Raw genomic sequence first — 17500 nt, forward strand, 5'->3', positions numbered from 1 at the left:
TACTGATTCCCCCCCCCCACCCCCGCCCCCCAGCCCCTCCCTCCCCTCTCGCCCACCCACCAACCCACCCAGATATGAATGCGCGGAGCCGTTGTGACTTCGGTCGCGGAGGGGAAGGTTGAGGCAGCGGAGAAGGGAGAGAATTTGGTCATGTCTTCCTTTGCCGAGCCCATGGCGAGCCAGTCGGAGGCCACTACCGCTTGTTCATTCATTCATTCATTCATTCATTCATTTATTCATTCAGAGTCCCTTGCTCTTTTATATTGTTCACTCGTTCGTTCATCCATCCATTCATTCATTCCCTTCAGTCCCTGAACTGTACTTTATTTTAATTTATTTTATTTTATTGTTGTTGTTGGTGGTGGTGTTTTTGTAGTTTTATTTTTTCGTTCCTCCATGCTCTCATCCATCCTTCCATGCATCTCCCCATCTCTCCGTCCTTCCACTCGTTCATTCATTCATCCATTCACTCACTTCTTCATTCATTCTATCGTTCATTCACTCATTTACTCGTTCCGAGTCAGTTGCACTGTTGTGGTATTTTCACGAATCTGTGCGTTTGTTCCTTCGCTATTTTATTAATTCTGGGACCTTTTGCTCTTTTTCATTTCTTGTTCATTTATTCATTCATGTTTTGGATGCGTCATGACAGAGTCGATTAGCCGTTTCGTCGTGGTGTTGTGTCCTTGGGAAAGACACTTGACTCCGGTTTTCCTCACACTGCCCACGTGTGTATGGTGTACGGCTTTGGTCGGAGAAAGTTAACTCACTCAGTACGGCCAGTCCTCTCTTCTCCTCTACACAGACCCCTCGGATGTCCAGTGGGTGTCTCTATGACCCAACCTTTAGCTTCCGTCATCAGAATCGTGGTATTCTTTGTCAACATTCACCTCTTCAGTGTAAGAGCCTTCCGCTTGTAATATTTTGATGGTTGTAATTGGGGTGAAGCGCTGTTAACGTCGTCTCTTTCGCCGTTCGTATGGAGAGAGTTAAAACGGCGGAACGAGACAATTAATTTTGTCCTCTTCTTTCTTCCAATGGAGAATGCCAAACACAGTGGGTATGAATTCACTATCTCAATGGACGGAGTGGCTGTGAGACCTTTAATCTTTTTAGCGTTGTTTTATTCATTTTATTTATTTATTTATTTATTCGTTTATTTGTTTATTGTTTCATTTATTTATTCATTTATGCTCGAGCGCAGTGGCCGAGTGGTTAGAACCTTAGACTTTCAATCTGATGGTCACGGGTTCTAATCTCGGTAACGGCGCCTGGTGTTTAAAGGGTGGAGAGTTTTCCCATCTCCCAGGTCAACATATGTGCAGACCTGAACCCCCTTCGTGTGTGTACGCACGCAGAAGATCAATTACGCAGAATGTTACATGTCTGTGTGAGTGTGTATGTGTGCGTGCCTGAAATCTGATTGAATGACACAGGAAACGAATGATGAGCGCCCAATGGCATCCGTCAGTCAGCTCAGCCCAGGTAGGCAGCTGTTGTGCAGATGACCCCGTGTTTGTAAAGCGCTTAGGGCTTGGTATCCGACCGAGGATAGGCACTTTATAAGTATCCATATTATTCTTAATCTATATATTTATTCATTTATTTATTTATTTGTTGCGAAGGGCGGCGGTGTGAGGTGAACGTGGACGAGTGCTTGAGCGCCCCCTGCCAGCACGATGGCACGTGCAGTGATTTGCACGGCGCCTTCCACTGCGCATGCGCCGCCGGATGGACGGGCGCCACGTGCGAAACTGACATCGACGAGTGTGCCAGCAACCCCTGCGTCCACGCCGCGCGCTGTCAGAACCTGCGTAACGATTTCGCCTGTGTTTGCGACACGGGCTATACAGGTGTGTAACATGTGTGTATGTGGGAAGGGGAGGGGGGGTGTAACACGTAACAGCTATGTGACAGGGACATTCAGACAGACAGACAGCATTTCATTGTTGGCTAGTTTGCTGAAGGAGTTTCTGTGACTTCCTTGTGTTTGTATGATGATAGTTATTCGTGTCCGACTGACATAAGAACAGCAGAGGAGGCAACCGAAGTCCCGACTATCTGGGCTAGAATTTGATTTAATCATAGCGGAGAGTGTCTTGCCCGAGTTACAGCCCCACTCTCTCGGACAGGAGGACTTTAGGACAGTCAGCATTTGAGTGGTCCCCAAAGGCCATCTTAAACTCCAGCACTAAGAGCTAGTATTACCTTGCCTCCTCGTTTGAGAATCAGTCCTTTACAGAAGGTCATACCTGTATAAAACAATGATGACAGGTTATGTTTGCCTTTACACTTATGTAAATGCAGTAGGAACTCATTTATATCTCTGTGCTGCAACCCTGGGGGCTAGTTGGCCTTTAGGGACCATCGCAACGCCAACTGTCCTGAAGCCTTCTTGACCGAGAGAGTTTGGATACAACTTGAACAAGGCACTCTCCACTGTAATCAGATTCTAGCCCAGATAGTCGGGACAGCAGTTGCCTCCACAGCTGTCCTGATAGTCATCATACATACATACAGTATCCATGAAACGACTTACCTTCCATCTACTCAATCCAGACTAAAAAGAAAGCAGATTCCGGAGGCAGCAGCAACACGTCAGTCAGTCGCTCAGGCTCCGCCCATCGCAATGGCAGTGGATTCTTAGGAACCTCCTCTTCTAGATCTGAGGTGGGGAGGAGGGATGCAGCATAAGATTCAAGGCGACCTTTAGGGACCATCCCAACGACGACTGTCCGAAAGCCCTCTTTACCGAGAGAGTGTGGATACAACTTGAGTATAAGACACTGTCCACAATCATCAAATTCTAGGCCAGATAGGCCGAACAGCGGATGCCTCAACTGCTGCTCTGATGGTAACAGTTGGACACGACTGACTATCATACATTCATTCATTAATTCATTTATTTTATTCCCCCATTCATTTGTTTCTGTATCCCTTTCAGGTCAGAGGTGCGACACAGACATCAACGAATGCCTGAAGCGACCCTGTCAGAACGGCGGCGACTGCACCAATCAGGAGCCAGGGTTCCAGTGCACGTGCCCTCTCGGTTTCTATGGCGACACGTGCGAGTTCGACGTGGACGAGTGCTTGGGAAACCCTTGCAGCGAGGGCTCCACGTGCGTCAACGTCCCAGGGGCCTTCTACTGCGAGTGCAAACCTGACTTCACGGGTATTTATTTATTGATTCTTTTATGTATGTATGAATGTATGTATGTATGTGTTAGTGTGGACACATGAGACCTGGACAACAGACAACACAAATGACACGCGGCAATAGAGCAGCGCGAAAGCGACTGGCCAGTCCGAAACACGTCATCACGCTGGCCTAGCGAGGAAGCGTTCATCGCGCACTCGACTGAAATTCTGACAAGCGACCTCTCACAGGGTAGAATTATGTATGCATGTATACATGTGTGTATGTATGTATGTATCTGTATATTTATCTATTTATTTAAGTGTTCATTTATCCATTTATTACCTGCCACAAAACCACCGCCACCCCCATTCCAACCAGGCCCTACCTGCGACGTCCAGATTGACGACTGCCGCGGCCAGGTGTGCCACAACAACGGCACCTGCCTGGACGGGGTCCGCGACTTCCGGTGCGCGTGCACCGAGCGCTTCACCGGGCGCACGTGCGGCGTGTACGTGAGCCGTTGCCTGGCGACGCCGTGCGAGAACGGCGCCACCTGCCGGGACCCTGGCTTCGGGCACAGCCTGCAGTGCGCGTGCGCAGCGGGGTGGGCCGGACACCTGTGCAGCGAGGACGTGGATGAGTGTGCGGAGGTAGGTAGGTGGGGTGGGTGGTGGGTTGGTTGGAGTAGGTGTGTGGGTGTGTGGGAGTGGGTTTGTTGTGTAGGTTAGTAGGTAAGGTCGTGGGTTAGAGTGTGTGCATGTAGGTAGGTTGTGGCATCTTGACAGGCGGGGTGGTCAAATGGTTTGAACGCTGAGTTTCCTGAGTTCGAGCCCCGGCCGTCGACGCCTGGTAGGCTAAGGGTCCTTAGTCAACATGTGTGCAGACCTGCTGGTGCCTGAACCCAACCCCCCACCCCCCTGCCCCCACACTCACCCCCACTTCCCACCCCCCAACCCCTCTTCGTGGGGATACGTACGCACGCAGAAGATCAAATACGAACGTTAATAAGATCCTGTGATCCATATCAGCGTTCGGTGAGTTATGGTGGAAACAAGAACAAACTTCTGTAGGAACAAATCTGCAATGATAGAAAGACAAACACACTAGCAGGCAGGAGGGGGAAAAAAAGGTGGGGGGGAGCAAGGATGGCCCTGATTTGTAACGACGCGCTGTCCCCGAGAACTGCAGCCCGAATTTCACACAGAGAAATTTGTTTCGACAAAAAGCAATACAATACAATACAATACAATACAATACAATACAATGTAATGCAATACAAATGCAATACAATACAATGCAATACAACGCAATACAATGTAATACGATGCAGTGCAATATAATACAATGCAATGCAATGTAATGCCATACAATGCAATGCAATGCAATACAATGCAAAAGAAAACAATACAAGTCATCACACCACGAGCAGCTTCACGCCTACACACACACACACCTGAACACCTTGCTTCCCAATTCCAGGAGCCGTGCGCCAACGGAGCCGGGTGCGTCAACACCCCGGGTACCTTCACCTGCCAGTGCCCTGAGGGGTGGACGGGGCCTGTGTGCCAGGAGGACATCAACGAGTGCCAGCTGCTGATGGACAGAGAGCAGGGACAGGTACTGTACAGGGCTGTGAACGGGTGTGTAGTGCAGGGGCTGTGAACGGGTGTGTAGTGCAGGGGTTGTGAACGGGTGTGTAGTGCAGGGGTTGTGAACGGGTGTGTAGTGCAGGGGTTGTGAACGGGTGTGTAGTGCAGGGGTTGTGAACGGGCGTGTAGAGCAGGGGTTGTAAACGGGTGTGTAGAGCAGGGGTTGTGAACGGGTGTGTAGAGCAGGGGTTGTAAACGGGTGTGTAGAGCAGGGGCTGTGAACGAGTGTGTAGAGCAGGGGTTGTAAACGGGTGTGTAGAGCAGGGGTTGTGAACGGGTGTAGTGCGGGGGTTGTGAACGGGTGTGTAGAGCAGGGGTTGTGAACGGGTGTGTAGAGCAGGGGCTGTGAACGAGTGTGTAGAGCAGGGGCTGTGAACGGGCGTGTAGTGCAGGGGTTGTGAACGGGTGTGTAGTGCAGGGGTTGTGAACGGGTGTGTAGAGCAGGGGCTGTGAACGGGCGTGTAGTGCAGGGGTTGTGAACGGGTGTGTAGAGCAGGGGCTGTGAACGAGTGTGTAGAGCAGGGGTTGTGAACGGGTGTAGTGCAGGGGCTGTGAACGGGTGTGTAGAGCAGGGGCTGTGAACGAGTGTGTAGAGCAGGGGTTCTGAACGGGTGTGTGGAGCAGGGACAGGTACTGTTCGGGGCTGTGAACGGGTGTGTAGAGCAGGGACAGGTATTGTACAGGGCTGTGAACGGGTGTGTAGTGCAGGGACAGGTATTGTACAGGGCTGTGAACGGGTGTGTAGAGCAGGGACAGGTATTGTACGGGGCTGTGAACGGGTGTGTAGAGCAGGGACAGGTATTGTACGGGGCTGTGAACGGGTGTGTAGAGCAGGGGTAGTGAACGGGTGTGTAGTGCAGGGGCTGTGAACGGGTGTGTAGTGCAGGGACAGGTATTGTACGGGGCTGTGAACGGGTGTGTAGAGCAGGGACAGGTATTGTACGGGGCTGTGAACGGGTGTGTAGTGCAGGGGCTGTGAACGGGTGTGTAGAGCAGGGACAGGTATTGTACGGGACTGTGAACGGGTGTGTAGTGCAGGGACAGGTATTGTACGGGACTGTGAACGGGTGTGTAGAGCAGGGGTAGTGAACGGGTGTGTAGTGCAGGGGCTGTGAACGGGTGTGTAGTACAGGGACAGGTACTGTACAGGGCTGTGAACGGGTGTGTAGAGCAGGAGTTGTGAATGGGTGTGTAGAGCAGGAGTTGTGAATGGGTGTGTAGAGCAGGGACAGGTATTGTACGGGGTTGTGAACGGGTGTGTAAAACAGGGACAGGTACTGTACAGGGCTGTGAACGGGTGTGTAATGCAGGGACAGGTATTGTGCAGGGCTGTGAACGGGTGTGTAGTGCAGGGACAGGTACTGTACAGGGCTGTGAACGGGTGTGTAGAGCAGGGACAGGTATTGTACGGGGTTGTGAACGGGTGTGTAAAACAGGGACAGGTACTGTATGGGGCTGTGAACGGGTGTGTAGTACAGGGACAGGTATTTACGGGGCTGTGAACGGGTGTGTAGTGCAGGGACAGGTACTGTACAGGGCTGTGAACGGGTGTGTAGTACAGGGACAGGTATTGTACAGGGCTGTGAACGGGTGTGTAGTTCAGGGACAGGTATTGTACAGGGCTGTGAACGGGTGTGTAGTTCAGGGACAGGTATTGTACAGGGCTGTGAACGGGTGTGTAGTGCAGGGACAGGTACTGTACAGGGCTGTGAACGGGTGTGTAGTGCAGGTACAGGTATTGTACAGGGCTGTGAACGGGTGTGTAGTGCAGGGACAGGCATTATACAGGGCTGTGAATGGGTGTGTAGAGCAGGTACAGGTACTGTACAGGGCTGTGAACGGGTGTGTAGAGCAGGGACAGGTATTGTACGGGGCTGTGAACGGGTGTGTAGAGCAGGGACAGGTGTTGTGCAGGGCTGTGAACGGGTGTGTAGAGCAGGGAGAGGTACTGTACAGGGCTGTGAACGGGTGTGTAGTGCAGGTACAGGTATTGTACAGGGCTGTGAACGGGTGTGTAGAGCAGGTACAGGTACTGTACAGGGCTGTGAACGGGTGTGTAGAGCAGGGACAGGTACTGTGCGGGGCTGTGAACGGGTGTGTAGAGCAGGTACAGGTACTGTACAGGGCTGTGAACGGGTGTGTAGAGCAGGGAGAGGTACTGTACAGGGCTGTGAACGGGTGTGTAGTGCAGGTACAGGTATTGTACAGGGCTGTGAACGGGTGTGTAGAGCAGGTACAGGTACTGTACAGGGCTGTGAACGGGTGTGTAGAGCAGGGAGAGGTACTGTACAGGGCTGTGAACGGGTGTGTAGAGCAGGGACAGGTACTGTACAGGGCTGTGAACGGGTGTGTAGAGCAGGGACAGGTACTGTACAGGGCTGTGAACGGGTGTGTAGAGCAGGGACAGGTACTGTACAGGGCTGTGAACGGGTGTGTAGAGCAGGGACAGGTATTGTACAGGGCTGTGAACGGGTGTGTAGTGCAGGGACAGGTATTGTACGGGGCTGTGAACGGGTGTGTAGAGCAGGGACAGGTATTTACGGAGCTGTGAACGGGTGTGTAGTGCAGGGACAGCAATGTGATAGCCTTTTTATGATTAATGGTTTTTCAACGCAGTGGTAATTCATTGATAGCTTTAGTCTGTGTGTGTGTGTGTGTGTGTGTGTGTGTGTGTGTGTGTGTGTGTGTGTGTGTGTGTGTGTGTGTGTGTGTGTGTGTGTGCGTGTGTGTGTGTGTGTGTGTGCGTGTGTGTGTGTGAACGACTATGACTCTCAGTGGTGGTGCACGGGTGGATGGTGCTCGGGCGGGTGGTGTATGGGTAATGCTGCACGTGTGAATGGTGCACGGGTGGGTGGTGCATAGGTGGATGGTGCATGGTGGATGGTGGTGCATAGGTGGATGGTGCATGGTGGGTGGTGCATGGGTGGATGGTGCATGGGTGAATGGTGCATGGTGGATGGTGTATGGTGGATGGTGCATGGGTGGCCACCTTGTCTGTCACTCTCAAAATAAGAAGCAAGATTGCGCTTCCTCTTAATGCTGCAGCCCCGAGGACTCATTGGCCTTTGGGAACGACCCCAGCGCCAACTGTCCGAAAGACCTCTTGGCCGAGAGAGTGGGGATGTAACTTGGCCAAGACGCTCTCTATCATAATCGAATTCTGTCCCACATATCCACTCGGAAATGCAGTTGCCTCCACTGCTGTAATGATGGTCATAGTCGGACAAGACTGACTATCATACATACTTGGAGTGGAGTGATGGCCTAGAGGTAACGCGTCCGCCTAGGAAGCGAGAGAATCTGAGCGCGCTGGTTCGAATCACGGCTCAGCCGCCGATATTTTCTCCCCCTCCACTAGACCTTGAGTGGTGGTCTGGACGCTAGTCATTCGGATGAGACGATAAACCGAGGTCCCGTGTGCAGCATGCACTTAGAGCACGTAAAAGTACCCACGGCAACAAAAGGGTTGTTCCTGGCAAAATTCTGTAGAAAAATCCACTTCGATAGGGAAAACAAATAAAACTGCACGCAGGAAAAAATACCCAAAAAAATGGGTGGCGCTGTAGTGTAGCGACGCGCTCTGCTTGGGGGTGGGGGGGGGGGGGGGCAGCCCGAATTTCACACAGAGAAATATGTTGTGATAAAAAGAAATACAAATACAAATACAAATGTCCTAAAGGCGGCCACGCAGTCTGTTGTGAGTCTGGATTACCTAAGTGGTCGGTGGTTCTTTGATGCGTTTGATGAACCGAATCAAAGACATGAATACATCGAACGAATTACAGACGCCGACAGTGACCATAAAACAAATAGACAAAGCAAACAGTAGCCCACCCCCATAAAAAACAAAAAAACAAATAAAACCAAAAAACACGACTACACAATCATTTTTGAATCACAAACCGCTCTCTACATGTAGCAAGATATACACATGCACATTATGTTTGAACAAATGTCATATATGCGTTTGTTTTTTTGTTTTTTGTGGGGTTTTTTTATAATGCCAACATAGATATTGACATGGACTTGAACATTAATATTGTCACGGTGTATCATATAAGTGAATAGTACAGTTCATTTTCAGTCGTAGGATAAGAAGGAAATAAAAGATAACTGATAAGGCAAAAGCTCGGAAAACACCAGAAAAAGACTGCATAAACTAACAATCAAGCAAATAAAGGCAAACATCCTCCCCATCTCCCCCACTCCTCTCTCGCCTGTGTGTGTGTGTGTGTGTGTGTGTGTGTGTGTGTGTGTGTGTGTGTGTGTGTGTGTGTGTGTGTGTGTGTGTGTGTGTGTGTGTGTGTGTGTGGAAGATGTGCTGTTTCATCTCTTGCTCTGCGTGCATATCAAGCTGCATGCTGCCTCTCTGACATTCTCTGCATGATGAAGCCCTATCAGCCCACTTCCCCCCCCCCCCCCCTCCCCACACCCCCCCTCCCCCCTTTTTGTTTTCCTTTCGGCATCAAAAGCCAAACGACGCCTTGACCCCCACCAACAACGCACTCCCCTCGGAGCCTGAAATGGCCCTGGCCTGTCAGCATGCGGGCGTATGCGCCAACGTGGACGGCGGGTTCATGTGTATCTGCCTGAAGGGGTGGCAGGGTGAGAAATGTCAGGACGACGTGGACGAGTGCATGTCGGCCCCGTGTCTTCACGAGGGCCGGTGCCGGAACTGGCCAGGGGGATATGAATGCGATTGTCCTCAGGCCTGGTCAGGGAAGGTGAGTGCATGGGTGGGTGGTGCATGGGTGGTGCCTGGGTGGTGCCTGGGTGGGTGGTGTATGGATGGTGCATGGATGGGTGGTGCATGGATGGTGCATGGGTGGGTGGTGCATGGATGGTGCATGGGTGGGTGGTGCATGGGTGGATGGTGCATGGGTGGGTGGTGCATGGGTGGGTGGTGCATGGATGGTGCATGAGTGGGTGGTGCATGGGTGGTTGGTGCATAGATGGCCACTTTGACTGTCGTTATGGTGTTATACAGCTTTCTTCTACTTCGTTCTTTCAACTGTATATTATGTAAGCGCTGTGTATAACGCGTCCGCCTTTCTTCTTTTTCTCTACCTTCTCTTCTCGTTCTTGTTCTTCTCATACTTCTCCTCTTCCTCCTACTCCATCTCCTCCCTCTCTTCTTCTTCTTCTTCTAATTCTCATAATCCTCTTCTAATTCCTCCCCAGTTCCTCTCTTCTTCTTCTTCTCTTCTCCTCCTCTTGTCCATCCCCCCCCCACACACACACACACACCCCACCCCCCTTCTCTCTTCCTCATTCTAACCTCAGAGCCATATTCTTCATGTAGATGGATGTTTCAGCTGTGTGAAGAACAGAACGCGGGGTATGAGGACAGGTGCGTGACCTCTGCCCCTTGCTCCCTGAACGCCACGTGCTTCAACACGCCGGGAGGCTACCACTGCCTGTGCCCTGTCGGCTGGCAGGTGAGTGTGAGAGGGGGGGCCGGTGTAGCGCCTGAAAATGACCCCCCCCCCACGCCCCCCGCCCCTTTTTTTGGAGGTATTTTTTGTTTTTGTTTTGTTGTTTTTTGTTTTGTGTTTTTTGTTTTTGTTTTTGTTTTGTGTTTTTTTGGGGGGGGGGGGGGAGGAATTGCTGCCCTTCGGTTATCCGAGGCAAGATCTGGCTTCACTCCCCTTAATGTCATTCCTCAACAATCACCTGACTCAGTCTGTCTCTCTCCTCGCCGACATCCTTATGCCTCTCTCTCTCTCTATGGCTGTTGATCTGATTCATCAGATTCAGGATACTTTGAAAACAACATCCTATAATCCATGGTACCAAATGGATCTAATAAGCAGTGATTTTTTTTTAAAAACGTATATACATTATGGTAAATATATATAAGCGTCTTCAGAACAGATTCGGTATTGTTTAGACATTTTCTCAATTGAAATATCACATGTCAACATATTTTGAATAGAAAAAAACAAAGGGAGGTATGGGGGAGTGGGAGGGGGTGGGCCCGGGGGGTGGGGGGTGGGCCCGGGGGGTGGGGGTGCGGGAGTGGGGGGAGGGGGTAGAAAGGCCTCTCCATGTTCGAAGGAGGGTTAAGGGGTGGTGAAGTAGATGGACAGTGTACAAGGGAGTACAGTGGGGATGAGGGAGTACGGGGTGGGGGTGGGGGGGACTGGGGGTGTACAGTTGGGGAGAGTAAGGGGAGGGGGTTTGAGGTATTGGGTGATGATGTAGAGTATGATGGAGGAATGGTTATAGGGGAAGGGGAGGTACGCACACGCACGCACGCACGCACGCACGCACACAATCACACAAACACGCGCGCGAGAGAGCAAATGCAAAACAATTTTTGCGGGGGTGTGGAGGGGGGGATTTTGAAGGACGGATTCTTCGGTGAAGTTAGGGAGGCAGGGGACCGATACAGCTTAGAGGGGACGTCCCAGAACTTCCGCCGTGGGACATTTCAAAAAGCCGAACGGTCATCCGGGTGACGTTTCAGACCTACGGAAGAGGGAGGGGGGGAGGGGGACGATTTGGGACGTTGCACCGGCAAGCAAACCGCTTGCACCCGCAATCCTGTCATGTCTAGTCAAGGGAGACAATATCACCCCCTCCCCAACCCCTGTCCTGTCTCGTCAAGGGAGAAAATAACTTACCCAACCTCTTTCGAATCCCGCTAATGGAGACAATAACGACCCAACTCCTGTCGTGTGTCGTCAAGGGAAACAATAAATAAATTTTAAAAAGAACACAAACAACCCTTCCCCCTATTCCCTGCCCTGTCTCGTCAAGGGAGACAATAACACCTTCAACCTCTGTCGTGTCTTGAAAAGGGAGAGAATAACACCCCAAATCCATATCGTATCTCGACAATACCCCCCCACCCCCACCCCTGTCATGTGTCGTCAAGGGAGACAATAACACCCCCAGACCCCCACCCTCCCTCAGCCCCTGTCGTGTCTCGTCAAGGGAGACAATAACACCCCCGGTCTCTGTCGTGTGTCGTCAAGGGAGACAATACCCCCCCTCCCGACTCCCAATCCCTGTCGTTTATCGCCAAGGGAGACAATAACACCCCCTAACCCCTATCGTGTCTCGTCAAGGGAGATAATAACACTCCTAACCCCCTGTCATGTCTCGTCAAGGGAGACAATAACACCACAGTCCCTTTCATGTCTTGCCAAGGGAGACAATAACAACGCCCCCCCACCCACCACGCCCTCCGCAAAACCCCTGTCATGTCTCGTCAAGGGAGACAACTGCGCCGAAGACGTGGACGAGTGCCAGATAGGCCTCACCGCCCCCTTCCACAACGTCACAGCCTGCAAAGACGATGATGACCACCACGACGAAGACGACGACGACGACCTCAAAATCAACAGCGACTTCGTCAGAGCCAGGGCCGACTCGGACTGGCGTTTCCCGCAGAACGTGTCGTGCCAGAACGCATCGAGACCAGCCTGTGGGAACTGGGGTGCCTGCCTCAACACTCACGGCAGCTTCTCCTGCGTCTGCACGCCCGGCTGGACAGGTTCGATTGATCGATTAGATCGATTGGTAGATTGGTTGATTGATTGGTTGGTTGGTTGGTTGGTTGGTTGGAAGATTGATTGATTGCATTGATGGATGGATGGATGGATGGATGGGTTGGTTGGTTGGTTGGTTGGTATGTATGGATGCTTTATACAACGCCTATCCTCTTTGATTGATTGATATCGATACTTAGATAGCGCCTATCCTCTTTAATTGAATGATTGGATTGATTGATTGACATGGATACATACACAGGATGGATGGTATGGATACTTATGTAGCGCCTGGCCTCTTTGATTGATTGATTGATTGATATGGCTACTTATATAGCGCCTGTCCTCTTTGATTGCTTGACTTATTGATTGTTTGATATGGATACTTATTTACCGCCTATCTTCTTTGATTGATTGATTGAATGATCTGTATGGATACTTATATAGCGCCTATGCTCTATTGATTAATTGATTGATTGATGTGGATAATTATACAGCGCCTGACCTCTTTGACTGATTGATTGATATGGATACTTATATAGCGCCTATCCTCTTTGGTTGCTTGGTTCATTGATGTGGACACTTTTATAGCACATATTCTGGGTCAGAGTACCCAGCTTTTTTTTTTTTTCTTTTTTTTAAGAGCTTAACAAATACTGGGTCAGTTTGCACGACAGGCTCTCTGTAGCTTACATGGGCAGAGCTGACTGACACTGAGCTGCCCTTCCTTTAGGCGCTCATCGTTCGTTCCACGTGTCGCTCAGTCAGGCTTGTCACAGTGTAACACACACACACACACACACACACAGAGGCGAGCGCGCACGCACGCACGCACACACACACACACACACACACACACACACACACACACACACACACACACACACACACACACACACACACACACACACACACACATGGATTTTACTTCGAAATTTTGTAATTGGACAACTTTGCTGTTGCCGTGGATTCTTCAACGTGCGTTAAATGCATGCTACTGCACAAGACTTCGGTTTATTTGTCTCGTCTCATCCGAATGACCAACGCACAGACCACCACCACTCAAGATCTAGTGGAGGAGGGGGTGGGGGGGGGGATACAATTCTATCAAGTGTGGCATTCCATCCTGTACGTTCAGATTCCTACCAGGCAACCACTCAACTTGTGGAGGCTTCGTCGCAAAGTCTGCTAGGTCTTGAACTTCTGAACCAGTGATCAGGGTTCGAGGCCAAGTTCGGCACTGGTGTTATGTCCTTGAGAAAAGGTACTTTACTCCGATTTCCCTCACTCCACCCATGTGCCAACAGGCACCTGACTTCAGTCGGGGAAAAAGGAGGAGGAGAAGAAGAAGAAGTAGTAGAAGAAGAAGAAAACAACGGAAGTTGATAATTTGGCCCGACGGGCGCAATAGCCGAGTGGTTAAAGCGTTGGACTGTCAATCTGAGGGTCCCGGGTTCGAATCACGGTGACGGCGCCTGGTGGGTAAAGGGTGGAGATTTTTACGATCTCCCAGGTCAACATATGTGCAGACGTGCTAGTGCCTGAACCCCCTTCGTGTGTATATGCAAGCAGAAGATCAAATACGCACGTTAAAGATCCTGTAATCCATGTCAGCATTCGGTGGGTTATGGAAACAAGAACATACCCAGCATGCACATCCCCGAAAACGGAGTATGGCTGCCTACATGGCGGGGTAAAAACGGTCATACACGTAAAAGCCCACTCGTGTGCATACGAGTGAACGCAGAAGAAGAAAATAATTTGGCCCCACCTTCTCATGCAAAGCCCTGGACACATTTGGATGTGAATTCGATGAGCGCTAAAAGGCTCATGGACTTTTTAACCTTAAACTAACCTACTCACTCCGCAGGTCCCTCCTGCGAAGAAGACATCGACGAATGCGTCGTCGGGACTTCCCAGGACGTTGACGACGACGACGATGAGAAGGCCGAGGACAACCACCACCAACACCGTTCCGACAGATACCATGCCGGGGAGAAATCGGAATCGGAGTCCATACCCTCCCACGCTGCTGAACCTCACACACCGACGACAGAGTCTTCCGACTCGAGGAACTGGACCCTTTCTGACGGCGGCGGTGAGGGTGACGGTGAAGGTGTGGGACGGCGCCCATCCTCAGACTTATCTCCCTGCCTCCACGGCGGGGTGTGCAAGAACTCTGCCGGTTCCTTCAGCTGCCTGTGCCCCGAGGGATGGTCCGGGGAGCGGTGCCAGGAAGACGTGGACGAGTGCCATTCCGCGCCGTGCCGGAACGGCGGCCGGTGCAGCAACCAGGCGGGCGGCTTCGCGTGCCTCTGCGTGGCGCCGTGGGAAGGGGAGCTGTGCTCGGAGGAGAGGGACGAGTGCCTGAGCCAGCCGTGCGCGCACAACGGCACGTGCATACGGAGGAGGACAGGGAGAGGGGGAGGGGTGCAGTGCGTGTGTCGCCGAGGCTGGCGAGGCCCCACCTGTCAAGAGGATAGGGACGAGTGCAGCCTGGACCCTTGCTTCAACGGGGGCACCTGCGTCAACGAGCTGGGGGGCTTCCGCTGCCTGTGCCCGCACGGGACCACCGGACGCACGTGCAGCAGTGGTGGTGGAGGCGGCGGTGGTGGCGGCGGTGATGATGATGATGATGATGATAATTATGACGACGATAGCCTGGATAGAGGTGAGGTGTAGGTGTGTGTGGATGGGGTGGGGGTGGGGGTGGTCGGGTGGGGAGCGGGGTTGGGGCGGAGGGTTGTGTTTGTTCGTGGCTGTTAACATTTATGATGTTTTCTCTATATATCTGTCTCTTTGTCTGTCTGTCTCTTTGTCTGTGTGTCTGTCTCTGTCTTTCACTCTTAAACACACACACACGAACGCACACATACACACAGACACGCATGCACACACACACACACACACACACACACACACACACACACACACACAGAGTTTTTTTTATACCTGCGTGATTGGCGAAGTTATTTCTGTGTCGTGTGTCGTGTGTGTGTGTGTGTGTGTGTGTGTGTGTGTGTGCGCGCGCGCGCGCGCGCTCGTGTTTACTGTTGGCCTCCACCCTCCCCCTCCCCCTTCTCCACCTCCAGTTGGCCTTTTGGTAAACCATCCCCAACGCCGACTATCCCTACACAATATCTCAGCTTGTTCTAATATGCCTCTTCTGTTGTTCTGATGGCATACAAAATCTGCTGCCCGACTCGTCCTCAAAAAGAAAAGATCTGAGCACATCACTCTTCTTTTGCAACATCTCCACTGGCTCCCTGTCTCACACAGAATAAAGTACAAGATCAGCACTCTATGTTATAAATGTAAGCACAAATCAGCCCCTTCCTATCTCTGTGACTGCCTTCACCTCTACACTCCATTTCGCTCACTACGATCAGCTTCGGATCCACTCTGTTTACGCATACCCAGATTCAAACTCTCGACTGTTGGCCGCCGTTCTTTCTCTGTCTCTGGACCTTTCGCTTCAAGTCTCCACACTCAGCTCTTTCAAGTCTAGCCTTAAAACCCACCTCTTCCCAAAATAGCCTCCCTTTCCTGCCTCTTCCTTGTCTTCAGTTTCTCGAATTTTAGAGTTATGCATGCGTGTGAATGACTGGTGCGAAAGCGCTTTGATTTGTCTGTGCACAAGATTCAGCGCTATATAAATACCATTATTATTATTTATTTATTTATTATTCATAGTCACTACACGACTGACATTCATATAATTCTGCCCATGGTCACCAAGGTCTCCGCCTGCCCCTGTACCTGCGGGGCCGGCTGGGGAAGGCTGAGGAGGGACAGCTGAACCAGAGGATCAGGGTCTTCCTGGAAGAACACGGAGACTTCCGGAGAGACATCTCTGTCAAGGTCCTCCTGCGGATCCGCAACATGACTGTTGGAAGGGAAAAGTGAGTTCGGTTCTTCATTCACGCATATGATTATAGAAATCCTGCATGTGCACGCGCGCGCTCACTCACACGCGCGCGCGTACACATAATCATGCATGCACACATGCACACACATGCGCGCACTTACATTTACGCGTATGCACACGTTCAAACGCGCACATTCACAAGCGCACACACCGCGCGCAAAGAGGAGCTGACAGGAACTGCTTGCTTTCGCAAACAGAATTGCCAAATGAACTGCCTAGAATCACAAACAGGAGCGGAGCTGCCTGGAATTGCAAAGAGGAAATTGCCTGAAATTGCAAACAGGAGTGTGTGTGTGTGTGTGTGTGTGTGTGTGTCCCTTTCTTTTAATCTCAATCTAGCCCTGATAAAGCATCATGGATGGGGGGTGGCACTGGACCTTGACTGACTTGTTTAATATTATTTGGTTGGTGATGGGGTTGCGCGCGCGCGCGCGCGCGCGCGTGTGTGTGTGTGTGTGTGTGTGTGTGTGTGTGTGTGTGTGTGTGTGTGTGTGTGTGTCCCTTTCTTTTAATCTCAATCTAGCCCTGATAAAGCATCATGGTGGACCGGATTTAAAACAATAACGAAGACTCGGATTTTTGTGTGTGTTGTTGTTTTTGTTGTTCAAAGATGGTAATGGACATTTCTGCGGATGCCTACCTGGTCGAGAAAAATAACAACACGCTCGAGTTTGCATTTATGTGGTTTGGGTAGGATCTGTGTTGGAATTGGATTGGATAGAATTTGGATTGTTTTCGGGCTTTGACAGTGGGTTTGGCTAACTTTGATTTACCTTCTTTTTAGGGGGGGCGGGGGGGGGGGGGGGTGAAGAGGGAGCGAGGGGTAAGGTTCCTGTAACGATGATGACGGTGATGACGGTGATGGTGGAGATGAAGTCATTGAAGGACGTGACGGCTGGGACTCGGACATGATTTTAGATTCGGGGGATTGGAATAATTGTGTGGAATTGGGGTAAAGAACTGGGTTCTGGATTTTTTTTTGGGGGGAGGGGGGACTGGGGGGGGGGGGGGGGGGGTTGGGGGATGGGGGGGGTGGCACTGGACCTTGACTGACTTGTTTAATATTATTTGGTTGGTGATGGGGTTCCGTGTGTGTGTGTGTGTGTGTGTGTGTGTGTGTGTGTGTGTGTGTGTGTACACACATCAGGATTCCAGTGACGAAGGTGAGGGTGAGGGTGGAGGTGGAGAACGTGACTCTGAGCCAGGAGGAGGTGGAGGACCTCCTCAGCAGGGTACCGCTCCACAGGCTGCAGGATTACCTCCCGGCGCCGCTCTTCACCGGGGAGGT

The 17500-nt window shown here is 51.3% G+C and overlaps 1 protein-coding gene across 5 annotated transcripts in view; it reads left to right on the forward strand.

Annotated features, from left to right (window-relative positions):
- The window catches only part of LOC143284731 (uncharacterized), a 41221-nt gene that overhangs the window by 20184 nt on the left and 3537 nt on the right, over positions 1-17500 (forward strand). For all 5 annotated transcript variants that reach the window (XM_076591684.1, XM_076591685.1, XM_076591682.1 and 2 more), the window contains exons 9-17: positions 1626-1853; positions 2945-3172; positions 3518-3789; positions 4619-4756; positions 10104-10226; positions 12010-12289; positions 14155-14955; positions 16024-16186; positions 17360-17500. The exon at positions 17360-17500 is cut by the window's right edge and continues 64 nt beyond it. In XM_076591684.1, coding sequence (XP_076447799.1) covers positions 1626-1853; positions 2945-3172; positions 3518-3789; positions 4619-4756; positions 10104-10226; positions 12010-12289; positions 14155-14955; positions 16024-16186; positions 17360-17500 — 2374 coding nt within the window. The remainder of the gene's footprint in view (positions 1-1625; positions 1854-2944; positions 3173-3517; positions 3790-4618; positions 4757-10103; positions 10227-12009; positions 12290-14154; positions 14956-16023; positions 16187-17359) is intronic.

This window comes from Babylonia areolata, chromosome 8 (genome assembly GCF_041734735.1).
Source record: "Babylonia areolata isolate BAREFJ2019XMU chromosome 8, ASM4173473v1, whole genome shotgun sequence".
Lineage (NCBI taxonomy): Eukaryota > Metazoa > Mollusca > Gastropoda > Neogastropoda > Buccinidae > Babylonia > Babylonia areolata.